Here is a 15,070-nt window from a genome sequence, read left to right as displayed (position 1 = left end):
CACTTAATAGAATCACAGGCTCTACACCATCCATCTTAGCATGGATAAGCTTTCTTTCTGTTAAGCTCGAGTCTGCATGTGTGCTGTCAGTTTGGAACTTATGTTCCTATTAAGGGGTAAAACTTCAATATTTGAAGATGTACATAGTTTTGTGTGGTATTATTCAGTTAGTAGGATTCAGTGGGTATTGGGTGAGTGTGTGTCTTTTTATTTGAAGGTTTTCAATAAAACAAAATGTCCTGCAAGATGCGACACAGACTCAAATGGAGATGACAAGAAACAGTTGTATAAAAGATTTAAATTGCCAGAGAGTGCATTCATGTAACACAAAAGCTGGAACTAGACACTTAAAAGGCGAGAATAATAATCCCTCAAGGATATGATTCTTTCTATATGGTCTTTAAACGTTAATGGTCTCGCAGATAAAGCCAAAAAATAGTGAACTATGTTAAAAAATGTAGAGTGCAAATAGCTATGCTTCAGAAGACACACTTGGAAAGAACTCAACATGTGAGTTTGCTAAAGAAAGGTTTTCAGGATGGTTATTCAACAGATTACCTGGAGCAAAGGAAGAGGAGTACTTATATTAATTGCAAGAGGAATCCAATAGCAATAGAAGAGGAAAAAACGATAATGGTAAATTTGTAGTACTAAAAGGCTACTGGCAAGGGAGGAGGATTACACTGGCATGTATTTTATATTCCATAGAAAACTGCTGTAACAGAGCTAAAGAAAATTCTGGGAGAAATAATCAGCTTTCAGCAAGGAATATTACTTATAGGTGGGGACTGGAATTTGATTTGCAACAGTGAAGATGTGTCTGGGGGCCCAGAAAGGGAAATATAACAAAGCAGAATATATTTTTAAAGAAATTTATGAAAATATTTGGCATCAGAAACAATGAAAATTGTGTTTCAGTTCAACAAAGACTCCATAGCACTTCTTCTGAAACACTTCCACACCACCACAGAAACAAAACAGAACAGCTCCTCTACTCGACAGCACAAAACCAACTCGACTGCAGAAACAGTTGAACCAAAGATGAAATTTAATAATGAAATTTAATAATGTTAAGCGCTTTCACTCACAGGCATTGTGAGCTTCATCAGAACAATCAATCATTCATACAAACTACTTAAATACATAAAAAGGCGCCAAACTAATTGATAGCAATCCATTATTCTTAAAAGGACATGGTACCATATGTAGTAAATATAAAAATAACAAATGCAAAAATAACACAGATATATATGCACGCATAAATATTCCTAATATACTTAATAAATAATACACAAATACAAATTATATATTAAATATTAAATATTAAATATTTATCTTCTTCTGTCCAACAATGGTTTAATAGATATGAAATCATTTAATCCAGGGGGCATGTTGGCATCAGTAAATAACTGCCACCATATTTCCTTACAAGCCAAAACATTCTTAATATCACCCCCCCTAGGGTCAGGAATAATGTTTTCCAAAATACCGAAAGTAAACTTATGTTCATTTCCATATTTTTCCACATGCTTAAATAAAGCATTTTTGTTATCCTTAGTCCTGATACTATATAGGTGAGCATATATCCTTTTCTTAAAACACCGCTCTGCCTTACCTATATAGTATCCTGGACAAACCGTGGAACTCCCGAGGTGGAACTATTACTAGTAGTGAGTACCTGAAGTTTACAGTTACTAGTTCCACCTCGGGAGTTCCATATTTGGACACCTATGTATTTGAAGGGTGCAATGAGTTTAAATCGAAAATTTATAGGAAAAATACTTATACTAATTCTTATTTAGAATATTCCAGTAATCATCCTAGAAAAATGAAATACAATATTTTTAGGGGCAATGTGTGAGAGTTATTCGCATGACATCGGATTATGAGGATGTTATTGAAGAACTAAATTTTTATCACTAGTTTATTTTTAGATAGGAATTATCAGGTAGAGATGATGGATGATGTGAAGAAATATGTATTAGGGGCAAGAGGTGAAAAATATATACTGTTGTTAGGAGCTAGGGCAAAAGGGATAAATTCTTGTATCAAGAAAGATTCCATTTCTAATGGTTTTAATAAAGTGTGCATAATAGAGTATGGACCATATACGAAGAATGTTAGAGAGATTATTTCCAGTATGTGGAATATTTTTTTAGTGGATGATGAAATCAAAGAAGTATTAGGTTTGAAACCATTGTTTGTATATAAAATGGGGAAAAACATTAAAGGTTATTTAGAGCAAGGTGATAGGAACAGGGGACTAGCAACATCCTGGAAGAAAGCTGCTGCAGCTGTACTACCTAAAAAGGGTAAAAATCCATCAGATCCAGTTACATACTGGCCCATTTCAATACTATAGCATGATTGTAAACTGTTTTGCCATTCTTTTAGCCGTTATGGGCATAAAGTGATGCCAAAATTGATAGCTATAGATCAATGTGGTTTTGTGGATGGGAGGCAAACATCTGACAACAGAACAGTGATAATCCAGAGGGAAGCAGTATGTAAGAAAATATCTCTCCCTTCCCTCTATTTGCATTATATTTAGAAAAAACTGGGAAAGAAAATAAGGGACCCAGAAATTCAAGGACATAATTGGTATGGTAGTCAAGAAAAGCTGGATTTATTTGCAGATAACATTATTTTACACCTGATAAAACCAGAAAGAGACATTACAATGTTGTGTAACATACTGAGACAGTTTCAAACTTTTCGGGATACAAAATTAATGAAACAAAAGTGGTATATTATATGTACCCACATACAAACTGGTTCAGCAATATCCATACTATGGGGACATAATAAAATGAAGCACTTAAGAGTATGGATTAAAAATGATACTGGTGTGGCAGCTAAAGATGTGTGGGAACAGACTAAACACAAGACAATACAAACACTGAGAAAATGTAATCGCTGTTATATGGATACTGATAGTAACATACAAGCAGTTAAAATGTTTTTAGTCCCTTCAGTCTTATACACTGGTCAGGCATATTTTTATCAACCAGAGGACAAGTTGTGGATAGCAATAAAGAGCCGAAGGATTTTACCTGGGAGGGGAAGATGGCAACAGTCAAGTGAGAAACGTTTATTCTTCCAATAGAACAGAGCGGATTGGGATTACCTGAGTTGAAGGGGTATTTCAGAGTAACACAGTTAAGGCTCCTATACAAAGCATAAGCAGAAAACTATAATTGGAAGTGGAAAGAGATGATGATGAAACAGGGGGGAAGCTCACGTAACAGGGAGAGACTGAGATTTTGGATGCAGACCTTTAAGGAAAACAACAATAATCATACAAAATATTATATTCATTCAGTAGCAGAAGGTCTTCTAAGAACTAAGCCAACACGAGAATAGAGAAAGGAGATTCTACCGATAGGGATGACTGCAATTAGGGATACAGACAATAGACAGGGGGGGGTGTATTGGAGAAAACTGGCAGAGGAACCAAGGTATTGGGAGCAAATAACTAAAGAGTGAAAGGTAATAGAATGGGAAGATGCCAAGAACTTATTTGGTCTGCAGGCTAAAGACTGCCTTCCATATCAAGGATTGATATCAGAGTATAGGCAAAGAGAAAGAAATAGGGGGCCCTAAACGAAAGATCAGCACTGGTAGAATTTTTTGTAGACTCTAGAACAGAAATTGCCATTAAGAAAGGAATAATTAGGAGAGCATATAAAAGACTGCATGATAACTATAAGAATCAATCACAGGAGTTTAGGAAGGACTGGGAAGAGAGATTAGATAAGCAATTCACAAAGAAACAATGGGGGGGGGGGGGGTGATATATGTATGTCTCCCAAATATGCAACAAAATATAGAAGATTTCAGATCTTTGCCTGGAACTGCTTACACAGGTATTTTTATACCCCAAACAGACTTCATAAGAATTTTTCCTCCAGTAGATAGCAAATGTTGGAGGAGTGATGGGGCAGAAAGAGGTAACTGGGAATATATTTTCTGGGAGTGTAATGAGTTGGTAGACTTTAAAGATTCCCTGCAGATTGCTCAATTGGAGATGCTGTGTGAGCAAGTTGGAGTGACTAGGGAAATTACTTTTTTCAGCTATGATACAAAATCGGAATTGCCTAGATATAGTAGGGCCTTGCTGAGTCTAATTATGATGGCTGTCAAAAAATTAATTACTAAAAAATGGAAATCAAAGTCTAAATTAGTAGTGAAAATAGCAACAAAGTTAAAACAACAGGAACTGGGATCTTTAGAAAAGGGTAGGAGAAAACTGCATAGAAAAAAATGGGAACTGTGGGATCAATACATGCAGAGGAGGAACGAGGTTTAAAAGAACGCAGGATTTGAATGAGCTATGTAATGGTTGACTATCAATGACTGCGTATGTTAAAAGTGATGTATAATGTTTGCAGCTACGTATCATAAGGCTTGGAATGTATAATGTTAGCAACAGAGATTCTGTCGCTACGGTTTACTGTCATTTATAGAAATGTAACATGCCCTATTTCATACATGATAATTTAATGAAGATGTTTCTTGTTTTAATAAAAAAATATATACAATGAACATCAACATTTCATATTTCCACTGGTTATAAAACTTGTAGAATGAAAAGAAGAAAATAAATATATTTTTTACCACAGATTTCAGCAAAATAGTCTTTCAAGAGCTTTATTCATTGTCTACTGGCAGCTCAGCCATGACTAGCAGTGCAACCAATAACATGCACTTATGCATAGCTCTTTAAGAAGGACTTTTTATATATTATTTTCTGTCTACATTCATTACATGTTTTAGAAACAATGGAAGTATGAAATGTTTTGTGAATTTAATGGAGTTATGTGACTGGATAACTACAGCACTTCCGTAGGAAGGGGCTGAAGACACTGCCTACAACAGAATTTACCAAAACATCTGATATGGGACAACACAAAAACTTGGAAACAATGTACACTGGTATACCTATGTTTCTTCAAAGCATTTGATGCTGCACCATATAACAGACTGCTAGGCAAGCTGAAAAGTTGGGGTGTGAGAGGATGGAAGAAGGTAAAATTGTAGAAAAATGGCCGAATGTCAAGACAAAGTATGGTGGCAAGGGGAGCACTGCTGAAGGAGAAAAATTAATGGGATCCCACAACTGTTGGTCAAGGGCTGGTATTTTTCAGGATCTTTGTTTTAGATACCATGAGTAGGCACTAAAAACAGAACTAACCTTTAAGATGATACTCAAGAATGTAATGGGAAAAGATGCTCGCCCAGACATGTGGGGACTACAGAAGAATGGGCAGGAAAAATGGCAACTATGGTTCTATGCAGGAAGTAGAAGGTGCATCATCTGGGATTAAGCTGGGACAAAAAATGGGTGCCAATGTCATTACTCTTAAGCATGGCTTGCAGCACTTATTAATGTATTTTGATGCTGTATTAACATTTTTCTGTATAACAATTTTCCCATGCATTCTTCTGTAGTGCTCATTACTAAAACGTTGCAACTGAAAAAAAGCTTTGTGGCTAGTCCACTTATCCCATTAAAATAAGAAATATTGCATTCCTCTCCTTTCGTAGAATAATTCATTACTGTTGGCTGGAAAAAGGACCAAATATCAAGAGTTCTTAAACACTACATGGATATTTCAATACATCAGATGATTGGGTTAGAGCTCTTTCATAGGATCATAGGTAAGTACTAGGCTAGCTGCCATTTTAAGGCTAGCCTATTTCCCTCAAAGGTAATAATTAAACCTTGTGCCTGTGAGATAATACCCTGACCACTATGCCAACCCTCCCACCAACTTAAATATCAACTCTGTAATTCCACACTATAGAGGATATGAATGACACAAAGTATAATTACTAGTAATAAACAGGCAAAGACTGATAATACAAAAAGGAATGTAAGAACCTTGCATTTTATCAACATTAACAACATATGATCTGCTACTTGTATACTCATCAAAGAACAAAATTCTCCTTTTGCTTTTTCGGCATCAATACTGAATTTTATTTCAGTGGTTACTAATGGGTAACAAATGAGTGCATGAGATAAAAGGCATTCAGAAAAAAAAAATAAGCCACTTGGGTAAAACCTATCAAGTTTCTGTCTATTCTAGAAGGTGAGGATTTGCAAATAAGTAATTCACTAAAAAACAAAAACAAGTTCTAAAACATGGATGAGTTGAATCAAAAAAGCTAAATACAGAAGTAAATTAATATGATCATCAAACAAAACCAGCAGCATCAAGGTTTATAGCAACTAATACAAAGAACTATTAGCCTCTACACAAGCTCATACAGTTACAATCGATTGTTATGTGACATGGCTTACTTGAGTTCTTTTCCAATATCATTGTGCTGTGCATCCTCGAGTATCTCGGGCAAGCTGGTGATGATATCCCTCTGAATCTCCAAGGGAGCCACAGCAATCAGCTGCATTAACTTACTGGTAAGATCCTGAAGAGCATGAAAATGTAGTAAAGAAATAATGACCAAGTCAAAGAATGGAAAACAAAAAAAAAGTAATACCCTCTTTTTATAAAATGCACCGTTATTACCCCACCGGTCTTCCCTTCCCCTAGATAAATCACTTCTGAATGATAAAGGAATATTTTTTTTTTCAAATTCCCAGACATTCAACACACTTTCTTCATTTCTTAAACTAATAAGACACCTCTGTTGGAGTTACTAAAGGCTCCAATAGCGGACACTTTTTCGTCTCTATGTGATTACCTTACAGACTACCTTATTGGTTTCCCTGTCTAGTACAGCTTTTAACTGTAACCTTACATTACTACTACCTTATCATATTACCTTTGTACTTTGAGGCTCTATTTTACTGTCAAACTGACAAAATGAGCAAACAGCAGCCTGATGAATTCTTGTTACTGAATGATTGCAGTTTAACAGTATAAAAGGAAAGTACTTCTGCACATGAGCAAGCCTCCCTGAGTGTCACACCTTCAACATTTTACATTCTAACACCAAAATTAACAGTATTTAATATTTCTCATGGAAAACAGTAACTTTTACTCTTGGAACAGACATATACATCTAATCTACTTGCATACTGTTAACTACACAAATACTGTATGCAGAAAGAAAAGCTGCATGAGGTATGGACAAAAACAGGTCATCACAGTCTTTATCTTGTTGGGTTCCAGTCCTGTTCCAAAGAATGTCATGCATGCTATGATTTTTTTTCATAGCAGTAATATAGGTAGCGTTGCTGTGTTGAACTTGGACACAGCTGTCACTCAGGTTAACATATATAGTTCACAGCAGCTGGAATGATCCACTAGAAGCCAATTTCTCAGTGAGATTAGTCACATCACCAAAGGTTTTCAGTGTGTGTCAAACATCATGTCAATTCCCATTCCTGTTTCCATAACCAGTGTGATAATGATGTAATTCCATATCACTACATCCATCTCAAAATGCCAAAATTAATACAATGATAATACCATTGCGGTATAGACCCCAGCCTCTAACGACATATCCAGATGCAAGGTGTTCAGAAACCCAGTCAGGATATATGCAATATTAGTTATAACTTTTAAAAATATCACATCATTAGCCACATTTCATGCAACTAAGTGAGAATCCCACAGAAAACAGGCACCTGTATCAAGCAAACTAGCATGGACAACAAATGAATAAAAAAAAAAAAAAAAAGTTTAAGTCACCATTTGACTCAAACAATAGAAATATACACACACCAACACAGCAGAAGAACAAAAGGAAAAAAAATAAAGCCAAGACAATAGAGAAGGTAGAATCTAGTTTGTGAGAATAAGGATGATTGAATAACGTATTATTAAAGAGAGTACCTCATACAACTACAATGCTTTATCTTTGGCTTCACTGTTTTTATCTAGTTAGATTGGATGCCAAGCTCTGAATCCTTAATATAGGATGAAAGCTCCAGATAACATCCATTTCATGATTGACCACTGTAGTAAATCCACCGCTAACCTTGTAAATACCTTTGATCCTAATGACTATAGAAACTATAGCGTAACGTATCTATATGCAACATAAAGTCCCTATCAAATTTAAACACTCCCCAACCTCTCAGCTTAAGAATTCTGGACAAAGTCAAAAATAATGGGGAAAACAAAGGCCCACACTTGGGTGCAGATTTTAAATATTGTTCTTATAAGCTTAGAAAGTTGACAGAACAACATACTTTGCATAAGCATTCATTTTTAAAAAAGTTAAAACTCGAATGTCTCTCAGTTGCTGAGTTCAATCCTAAATGATCTGCTACAGAACCATACATTTTGAGAGTAAAATATTGAGAAAAATCTGGATATTCTGCAAAATTCTGGACAGTTGAGAGGAATGCCCAAAAACACATTCAATTTCTTTCCAACTAATTTTATATCACTTTTTACTTCAGAGAAATCTCAAACAAAACTATCCAAAAAACACCTACACAAAACTATCAAAAAATATCTATCTTTACTGAAGCCACCCTTCTATATCCTGTGTATCACCATCTCCAAAATATAAACACATATTTAACATTCCCTTAATCACACAGATTCTCCCAGACTAATTCTAGCATGCCATCATTATTTCAATATTTAAAATCTCATAACTAATTTGTCCCTTTGATTACAAACATATTACCAACCTTTGTCTAACTGCTGAAACAACTGAGAAAAAACTGAGTCATGCGCAGTATGTAAAGGAGTGGTGGGTTCACTTTTTTGTGTCTGGCAGTTGGTGCAAAGGATAAAGGTTGTGAGCTGCAGTTCCTGTGGTATAGGGTTCGATTCCCTCAGTCTTCATTTGCCTACTGTGTAACCTTGAGGAAGTCACTTAACTAGACATTGCTCCTGGGTTCTTCTGAAGACAGACTGTGTCCAGTGGGCCTAACTGGTTAACTAATGGGAGGAGGTGGAGCTGGCATACTGGCTAAGGTCTTTACCTCAGAGACATAAGGTACAGGGTTTGACTCTGACCTCTGGTTATTGGCTAGGCCTGTTATAGTCTCAAACTAATAGCCTAGTATTTTTTTGGCAGCTAGTACAGAGGGTTAAGGCTATGAGCTATAGTTCCTGTGATGCAGGATTCAGTTCCCTCAGCCTTCATTTGCCCACTGTGTGAACTTGTGCAAGTCACTTAACCAGACAGTGCTGAGGGATAACTGGGAATTTGGGCTAGGCACCTCAATGGCCCCCTGGAATGCAAGCCTATTAACCTCCTATGAACTTTACTATCAGATTATACAGCATATTAAAAATATGGTATTTTATCTGGTTCAACACTGGTTCAAGGATGGCCACAATACTCTTACTGCAATATATACTAAAACCAAAACAATTTACACCAATACGGAAAGGGGTGGTCCACCTATAGGGCTTGTTATGGATCTTAAAAGGGTGTCCAAAAGTGTCAATCACAAATTACAGCATCACAAATTACAACATCACAAGCAAAGTTGCTAAATTTTGATGACAATGTCTTAAAATGGTGTAAAAACTGTTTGAGCAACAGAACCTTCAGGCAGTGCTATCAGAAAACCAATATTCCATATGATGAAACATCAAACAACATTTCCTCAAGCTCACTAGCACACTCCCAACATTTTCAATAAAACTCAATGCTGACAATAGTCACATTCTACAAACAGGTTCTAAACGTTGAACAATACAAACTCGGCTACAAGGTGACAGGATACAAAAATTGTGAAGCTAGGTTACCAATAATTGCTTTTCCATAAACACTAACAAAACACATGCTTTTAGGGACAACTAAAATAATAAAACCAACAGATGATATATATCTCTATGGATCACAGAGGACAACAATCACAAAATTCCAAAATACATATACTTGGGTCTATCGTCAAATCCTATCTTTTCTTACCCAAAAATAAAAAATATAAAAATACATTCAGCTAACAATTGACAAACTAAGAACTTAAAAATTTCCTTTTCAGAGTCCAATCATCTTACTCAAGACTATAAGTCAACTGCAGAGCACACACTAATAACAGAACTAAATTATATCCTTCCAATTGCAATTCTTTGGTCAACATATTCAGCTGATACAAACCAATATTAAGAAATTTTGTCAAGTGTAAATCAGCAACAAAGATCATTACTGCAATACCCTTAAAAACTAACTGGGTACCAGCTGCAGATCATGCGATCTTGACTTGCTCTTCCCTAAGCTTCAAACTCCTTTACAAGAGCTACTGCCCTCCTTAAACAAACACTTGTTATCAGAAACTCTTTCCACGACCTTAACAGTAACATCAGTGAATGGTTAACCCTACAAAGACCCCCCCCCAGTCTGGTAAAGTAATAGATAAAAATAGATCAAATAAGTTTCAGAAAAATTAATACAGCCATCTGTAATCATCTCCCAGAGAACATCAGAAATGGATACAAATACTCTTCCTTCAAAACAAATTTGATGGACTATTTAAAAATAAATACTCATTTTCACTGATCATGGGTTATTGAAAAATGAACGACCCTAGCATTCCTCAGTTCTACAACTAAAACACAGCAAAAATGTTTAATTCAGCTCACTTAGTTTTCTTAAATAACCTACCTCTTCCCCACCTTTAACATCACTTCTATTATTCTAACATTTTCCCTTCCTTCTCTTGAACATTTATCCTTACTACTCATTTTCCATGTATTTTTCTCAAATCACTTAATTATAGTTTATCAAATACTGAGATCTCTCCTGGGGTATGCATATGTTACTTTCTTAGAATTCTGCAACTATTTCATATTAATGAATCCTGTTATACTTACAATGTTAACTCTTGTTACACTGTCTTATGACTCTTGCCCAGTTCATGAATGAAAAGGATACATGGACCAGCTCATCTACCCAAGTAACAAGCTAAGTAAATAATTTGTATTGTTTGCAAAACATGACAGACTACTGCTTTGTAAAAATGCTCAGAGAGTCTGATTCTTTAATGCGAAACAATAAAAAACAATAAAAAACACAAGCGCTTTCGCTCCGTCTGTGCCGAGCTTTATCAAGTGAACATACAAAGTGCTGCAAGGCTTTATATACATTTTTACATACACTTTTAGATCACGTCTGCAAAGACTCCTGGGACTTTCTCAGAGATATTCAACCTTCCTTTTTCTCATCTGAACTCCTTATGATAACTATAGACATTAAGGACCTGTTTCCTAGTATACCCCATCCAACAGGGCTCGAGTGGTTCAATGATTTCTTAACCACTGAAACTAATCTTAATAAAGTGACTGGCCTTCTAGTGGAGTTTATGGAAATTCTATTACAGAACAATTTTATATTCTTTAATGGTGAGCTTTTTAGACAAAGGAAAGGAGTGGCCATGGGTGCCTCATGCGCTTCCTTTTATGCCAACGTTGTTTTACACAGATGGGAACGTACGTTCATCTTTTCTTATACTTGGGTTCAACACCTAACCCATTATAGAAGATACCTAGACGACATCTGTATTTTATGGAATGGGACCCTTAATCAGTTTGTTGATTTCTTTAGTTACATCAACTCCACTACCCCCTTCTTGGTGTTCACTCACAACATTAACAAGCATGAACTTCACTATCTTGACATGACTTTATATAAAGATTATAACAATTCAACATTCCTTTCTAAACTTTATAGGAAACCTACTTTTTCCAATTCTTTTTTGCATTTTCAAAGTGCACACCCATTTTATCAGAAAAAAGGCATTGTTAAGGGCCAGTTCATTAGAGCCTCTAGGATGTACAGCTCCACTGTTGATTTTTTGGATGAAATACATTTTTTGCAGTCCATGTTTGCAGACAGGGGATATCCTGTCTCCCTTATCACCTCCTTAGCTAAGGAAGTGATTGACAATAGAGAAACAACATTTCCCCCACTTCTTGGCACAGGGCAACCTTCTGGTATAATTAACACTACAGCGACACCTGACATCTTCCGGAACAGTTTTATCTACACTTATTCTGGTAACTCCGCTGATATCGAGGAGATCATCAGGAGGCATTGGCCTGTACTGACCTTTCATGAAGAATTCAAAGATGCCCTCCCATCACACCCTACATTTGTAAGAAAGAGGGACATTAATTTCAAGGAACTATTTGAAAGAAAACCTAATTTCCAGGCTAATAACTCTAACACATGACCAGGCACTTTCAAATGTGGGTCCTGTAACCAATGCCATGCCATTATTAATGCTTCAACACTTTATATTCCCTCCAGGAATTTTAACATTAAATCACATCACCACTACACCTGTGGGAGTAAAGGGGTTGTCTACCTAGGTTTTTGCACCATCTGCTCAAGCTTCTATGTTGGTAAAACTGAGAGGCCATTTAGGAAAAGACTCTACAAGCATTTTTACGATTTAAGCAAACAAAAGGAGTCTAATGCATTCTACAAGCATTCACTCACTTGCCCTGAAATAGATCTTAAATTCATACTGTTGGAGCAAGTTACCCCGGGTGCTAGGGGAGGTGACTGGGAGACAACCCTTGAATATAAGGAACTTATATGGCAACTTAAACTAGATGCAGGCAGACACCCTGGATTAAATGACAACAATAACATAAATAGTGTCCTCAAGCTAAGAAAGGCTCGATTATGAGAAGCTCATTCATTGCTGATACGAAAGATTTTCATGTGAAATATGATAAACAATTTATTTTAATTTATTGCTAAAATGTACTGCTTACAGTTTTTTTTGGATTATTTTACATTTCAGCTCTAATATTTACTGTACATATTTATTATATAATATTCTAATCGTTATCATCTAAGGATTTTACCCTAAACATTCTTTTCAAAATACTTACATAGAACATTCCCTTCAACTTCTTTTATTTTGAGGGGACTTTATGACAACTGTAACGGTGGTTTTTCAACATCTTAATGTCTTATTATTATTTTTTTATTTTATTATTATTATTTTTTTGACCTTGTTTGAATGATTTTTCAGCATGAACACACTTCTTTAAATTATACTAATACCCTTGGTCCTACTCATCAGGCTGCTTTTTCCCAGCTAACCTGACACAACATTACTGTTTATCACGCACCAGGTCTAACTTTTAACAACAAAGTATTTTTAACAATTTATTAACTTCACCATTTTTAAGATTTAATTTTTAATTGATTAATTAATAATTAATTTCAGTGTATATAAAGCCTTGCAGCACTTTGTATGTTCACTTGATAAAGCTCGGCACAGACCGAGCGAAAGCGCTTGTGTTTTTTATTGTTTCGCATTAAAGAATCAGACTCTGAGCATTTTTACAAAGCAGTAGTCTGTCTTGGTTCGGCTTTCCACCTTGGATTTATTTCTTCTTGGTCCTGTCCGTGCTTTTCTGGACTTTTGTTTGCAAAACATGTTAACTATAAAACATACAGCCTGCAGACAGTTGCTGAAAAGGGATCTACTTCTAAAGCTCGAAGTTTCAAAACTTTGAACTTCAAAAGGCTGAGATCAGAAGATCACAGTTTTGAAACTTCGAAAACTAAATAAAAAAAATATATTTTATATTTTTGCAGGGGGCAAGCCCCCCTGCACCCCCACACCACCTGCTAAATAAATATACCAACTCCAAGATCACACTACAGTGAGGAAACTGGTAAAAATGCCATTCCATGCTATACAGTGATCTCCATTCAGAACATCTGAAGTTTCAAAACTTCGATCTTGTCTCAGCCTTTTGAAATTTGAAGTTTTGAAACTTCGAGTTTCTGAAAGGAATCCGCTGTAAAGATCCCTTAAGAGTAACTTAAAAGTATTTTCAGAGATAAATTTGTTTCTAATGAAGCATTCTAGTCACTCTAAGCTGTGATAGTGGCACTTGAACTCATAGCCGGCCTTAGGCATAGGCCAACTAGGCAGCCGCCTAGGGCGCTGCTCTGGCAGGGGTGCTTTTCCAGTATTTATTTGGTGTAGGTTGACTAGGATGGGGGCACTGGGTGGTGGGGCGCCATGGAGCCCTTTTGCCTAGGGCACCAGTTGACCTAAGGCTGCTCCTGATGAACTGCTCTATATGTAGAATCATAACAAAACTGGAGTATCTTGAGATCCAGTATGAAATGGATTCAAAACATAACATATTAAATACAAAGAAATAAAAAGCTGACTGGCTTTCTATATATCCTTTGAGATGTGTGCAAAGAATCCTGTAGAACAAATCCTTTCCTGATGATTCTGAGGATAAGGATAAAATAAAGGTCAACTTTTTGGAAAAAGGACAAATTAGTAGCTAGTGTCTCGTATATTTATAAAGCACTCTACAAGGTTTATGACACACTAGAGCTCCTAACTCCAAGTCTCTTCTAGCTGATTTAACCACTGTAAGAACTATTTGCAGGGACAAAAACTTTACACAGACTAAAAAGACAGACTCCAAGACAAGCTTTGACAATCTGCATAACTCAAAACATATACCTCAGTATACAAGAATGGGTTTTCTGGGGGATTAATGCTGACTTGAAACACAAGTTTCAAAGCTAACATAGTCCCTCACAGTACACAAGCTGACAGAGTGCAGCAGATGGACTTGATGGGGAAAAAGCAAAACCTTTGCTCTGTAGATGTAGAAGGCAGTGCAGTGACATAGAAACCTGCATTGCTACCAATCCAGTCTTCATTCTAAAGCAAAAAGAAAATCTCTTCCACTTAGACACCTAGGACTTCCTATTAATGAACTACCTCCTATATTGTAAAAACCTAACACGGGTGAGAAAAGTTGCCTGTTCAGAATCAAAACCAGTTTCTAAGCAGTGACAGATCACTAACACACTCCCAGCATTTTAATAAAACTTAGTACTGATAATATTCACATCCTACAGCCAGGTTCAAAACTTCGAACATTATAAATTCAGCTACAAGGTGACATAATTCACCTTGTAGAGATTGTAGCAGCACTCCCCCCCCCCCCCCCCCCCCAGGCATATTTGATATGAAGGTCCTTACTGAAGAACAAATAAAAAAAAAATATTCACCATCTCCATTAAAACAGAGAACCAAGGTGGTTGTTCTCAATATACGAGTCATTTGAACTTTTTCCTCTTTTTATTTTCTGAGAATGTTTGTGTTTATAGTACAACAGAGATCCATACAGGA

General features: G+C 36.1%; 1 protein-coding gene across 3 annotated transcripts in view; it reads right to left on the bottom strand.

Annotated features, from left to right (window-relative positions):
• Window positions 1–15,070, bottom strand: part of FANCD2 (FA complementation group D2) — a 1,694,389-nt gene that overhangs the window by 1,467,218 nt on the left and 212,101 nt on the right. For all 3 annotated transcript variants that reach the window (XM_044077594.1, XM_044077597.1, XM_044077595.1), the window contains exon 9: window positions 6,308–6,432. In XM_044077594.1, coding sequence (XP_043933529.1) covers window positions 6,308–6,432 — 125 coding nt within the window. The remainder of the gene's footprint in view (window positions 1–6,307; window positions 6,433–15,070) is intronic.

Source organism: Protopterus annectens, chromosome 7.part0, assembly GCF_019279795.1.
Source record: "Protopterus annectens isolate FY-2018-M chromosome 7.part0, PAN1.0, whole genome shotgun sequence".
Classification (NCBI taxonomy): domain Eukaryota; kingdom Metazoa; phylum Chordata; order Ceratodontiformes; family Protopteridae; genus Protopterus; species Protopterus annectens.
Note: the sequence above shows the minus strand (reverse complement) of the source record. Positions and strands in the feature narration are given on the sequence as shown.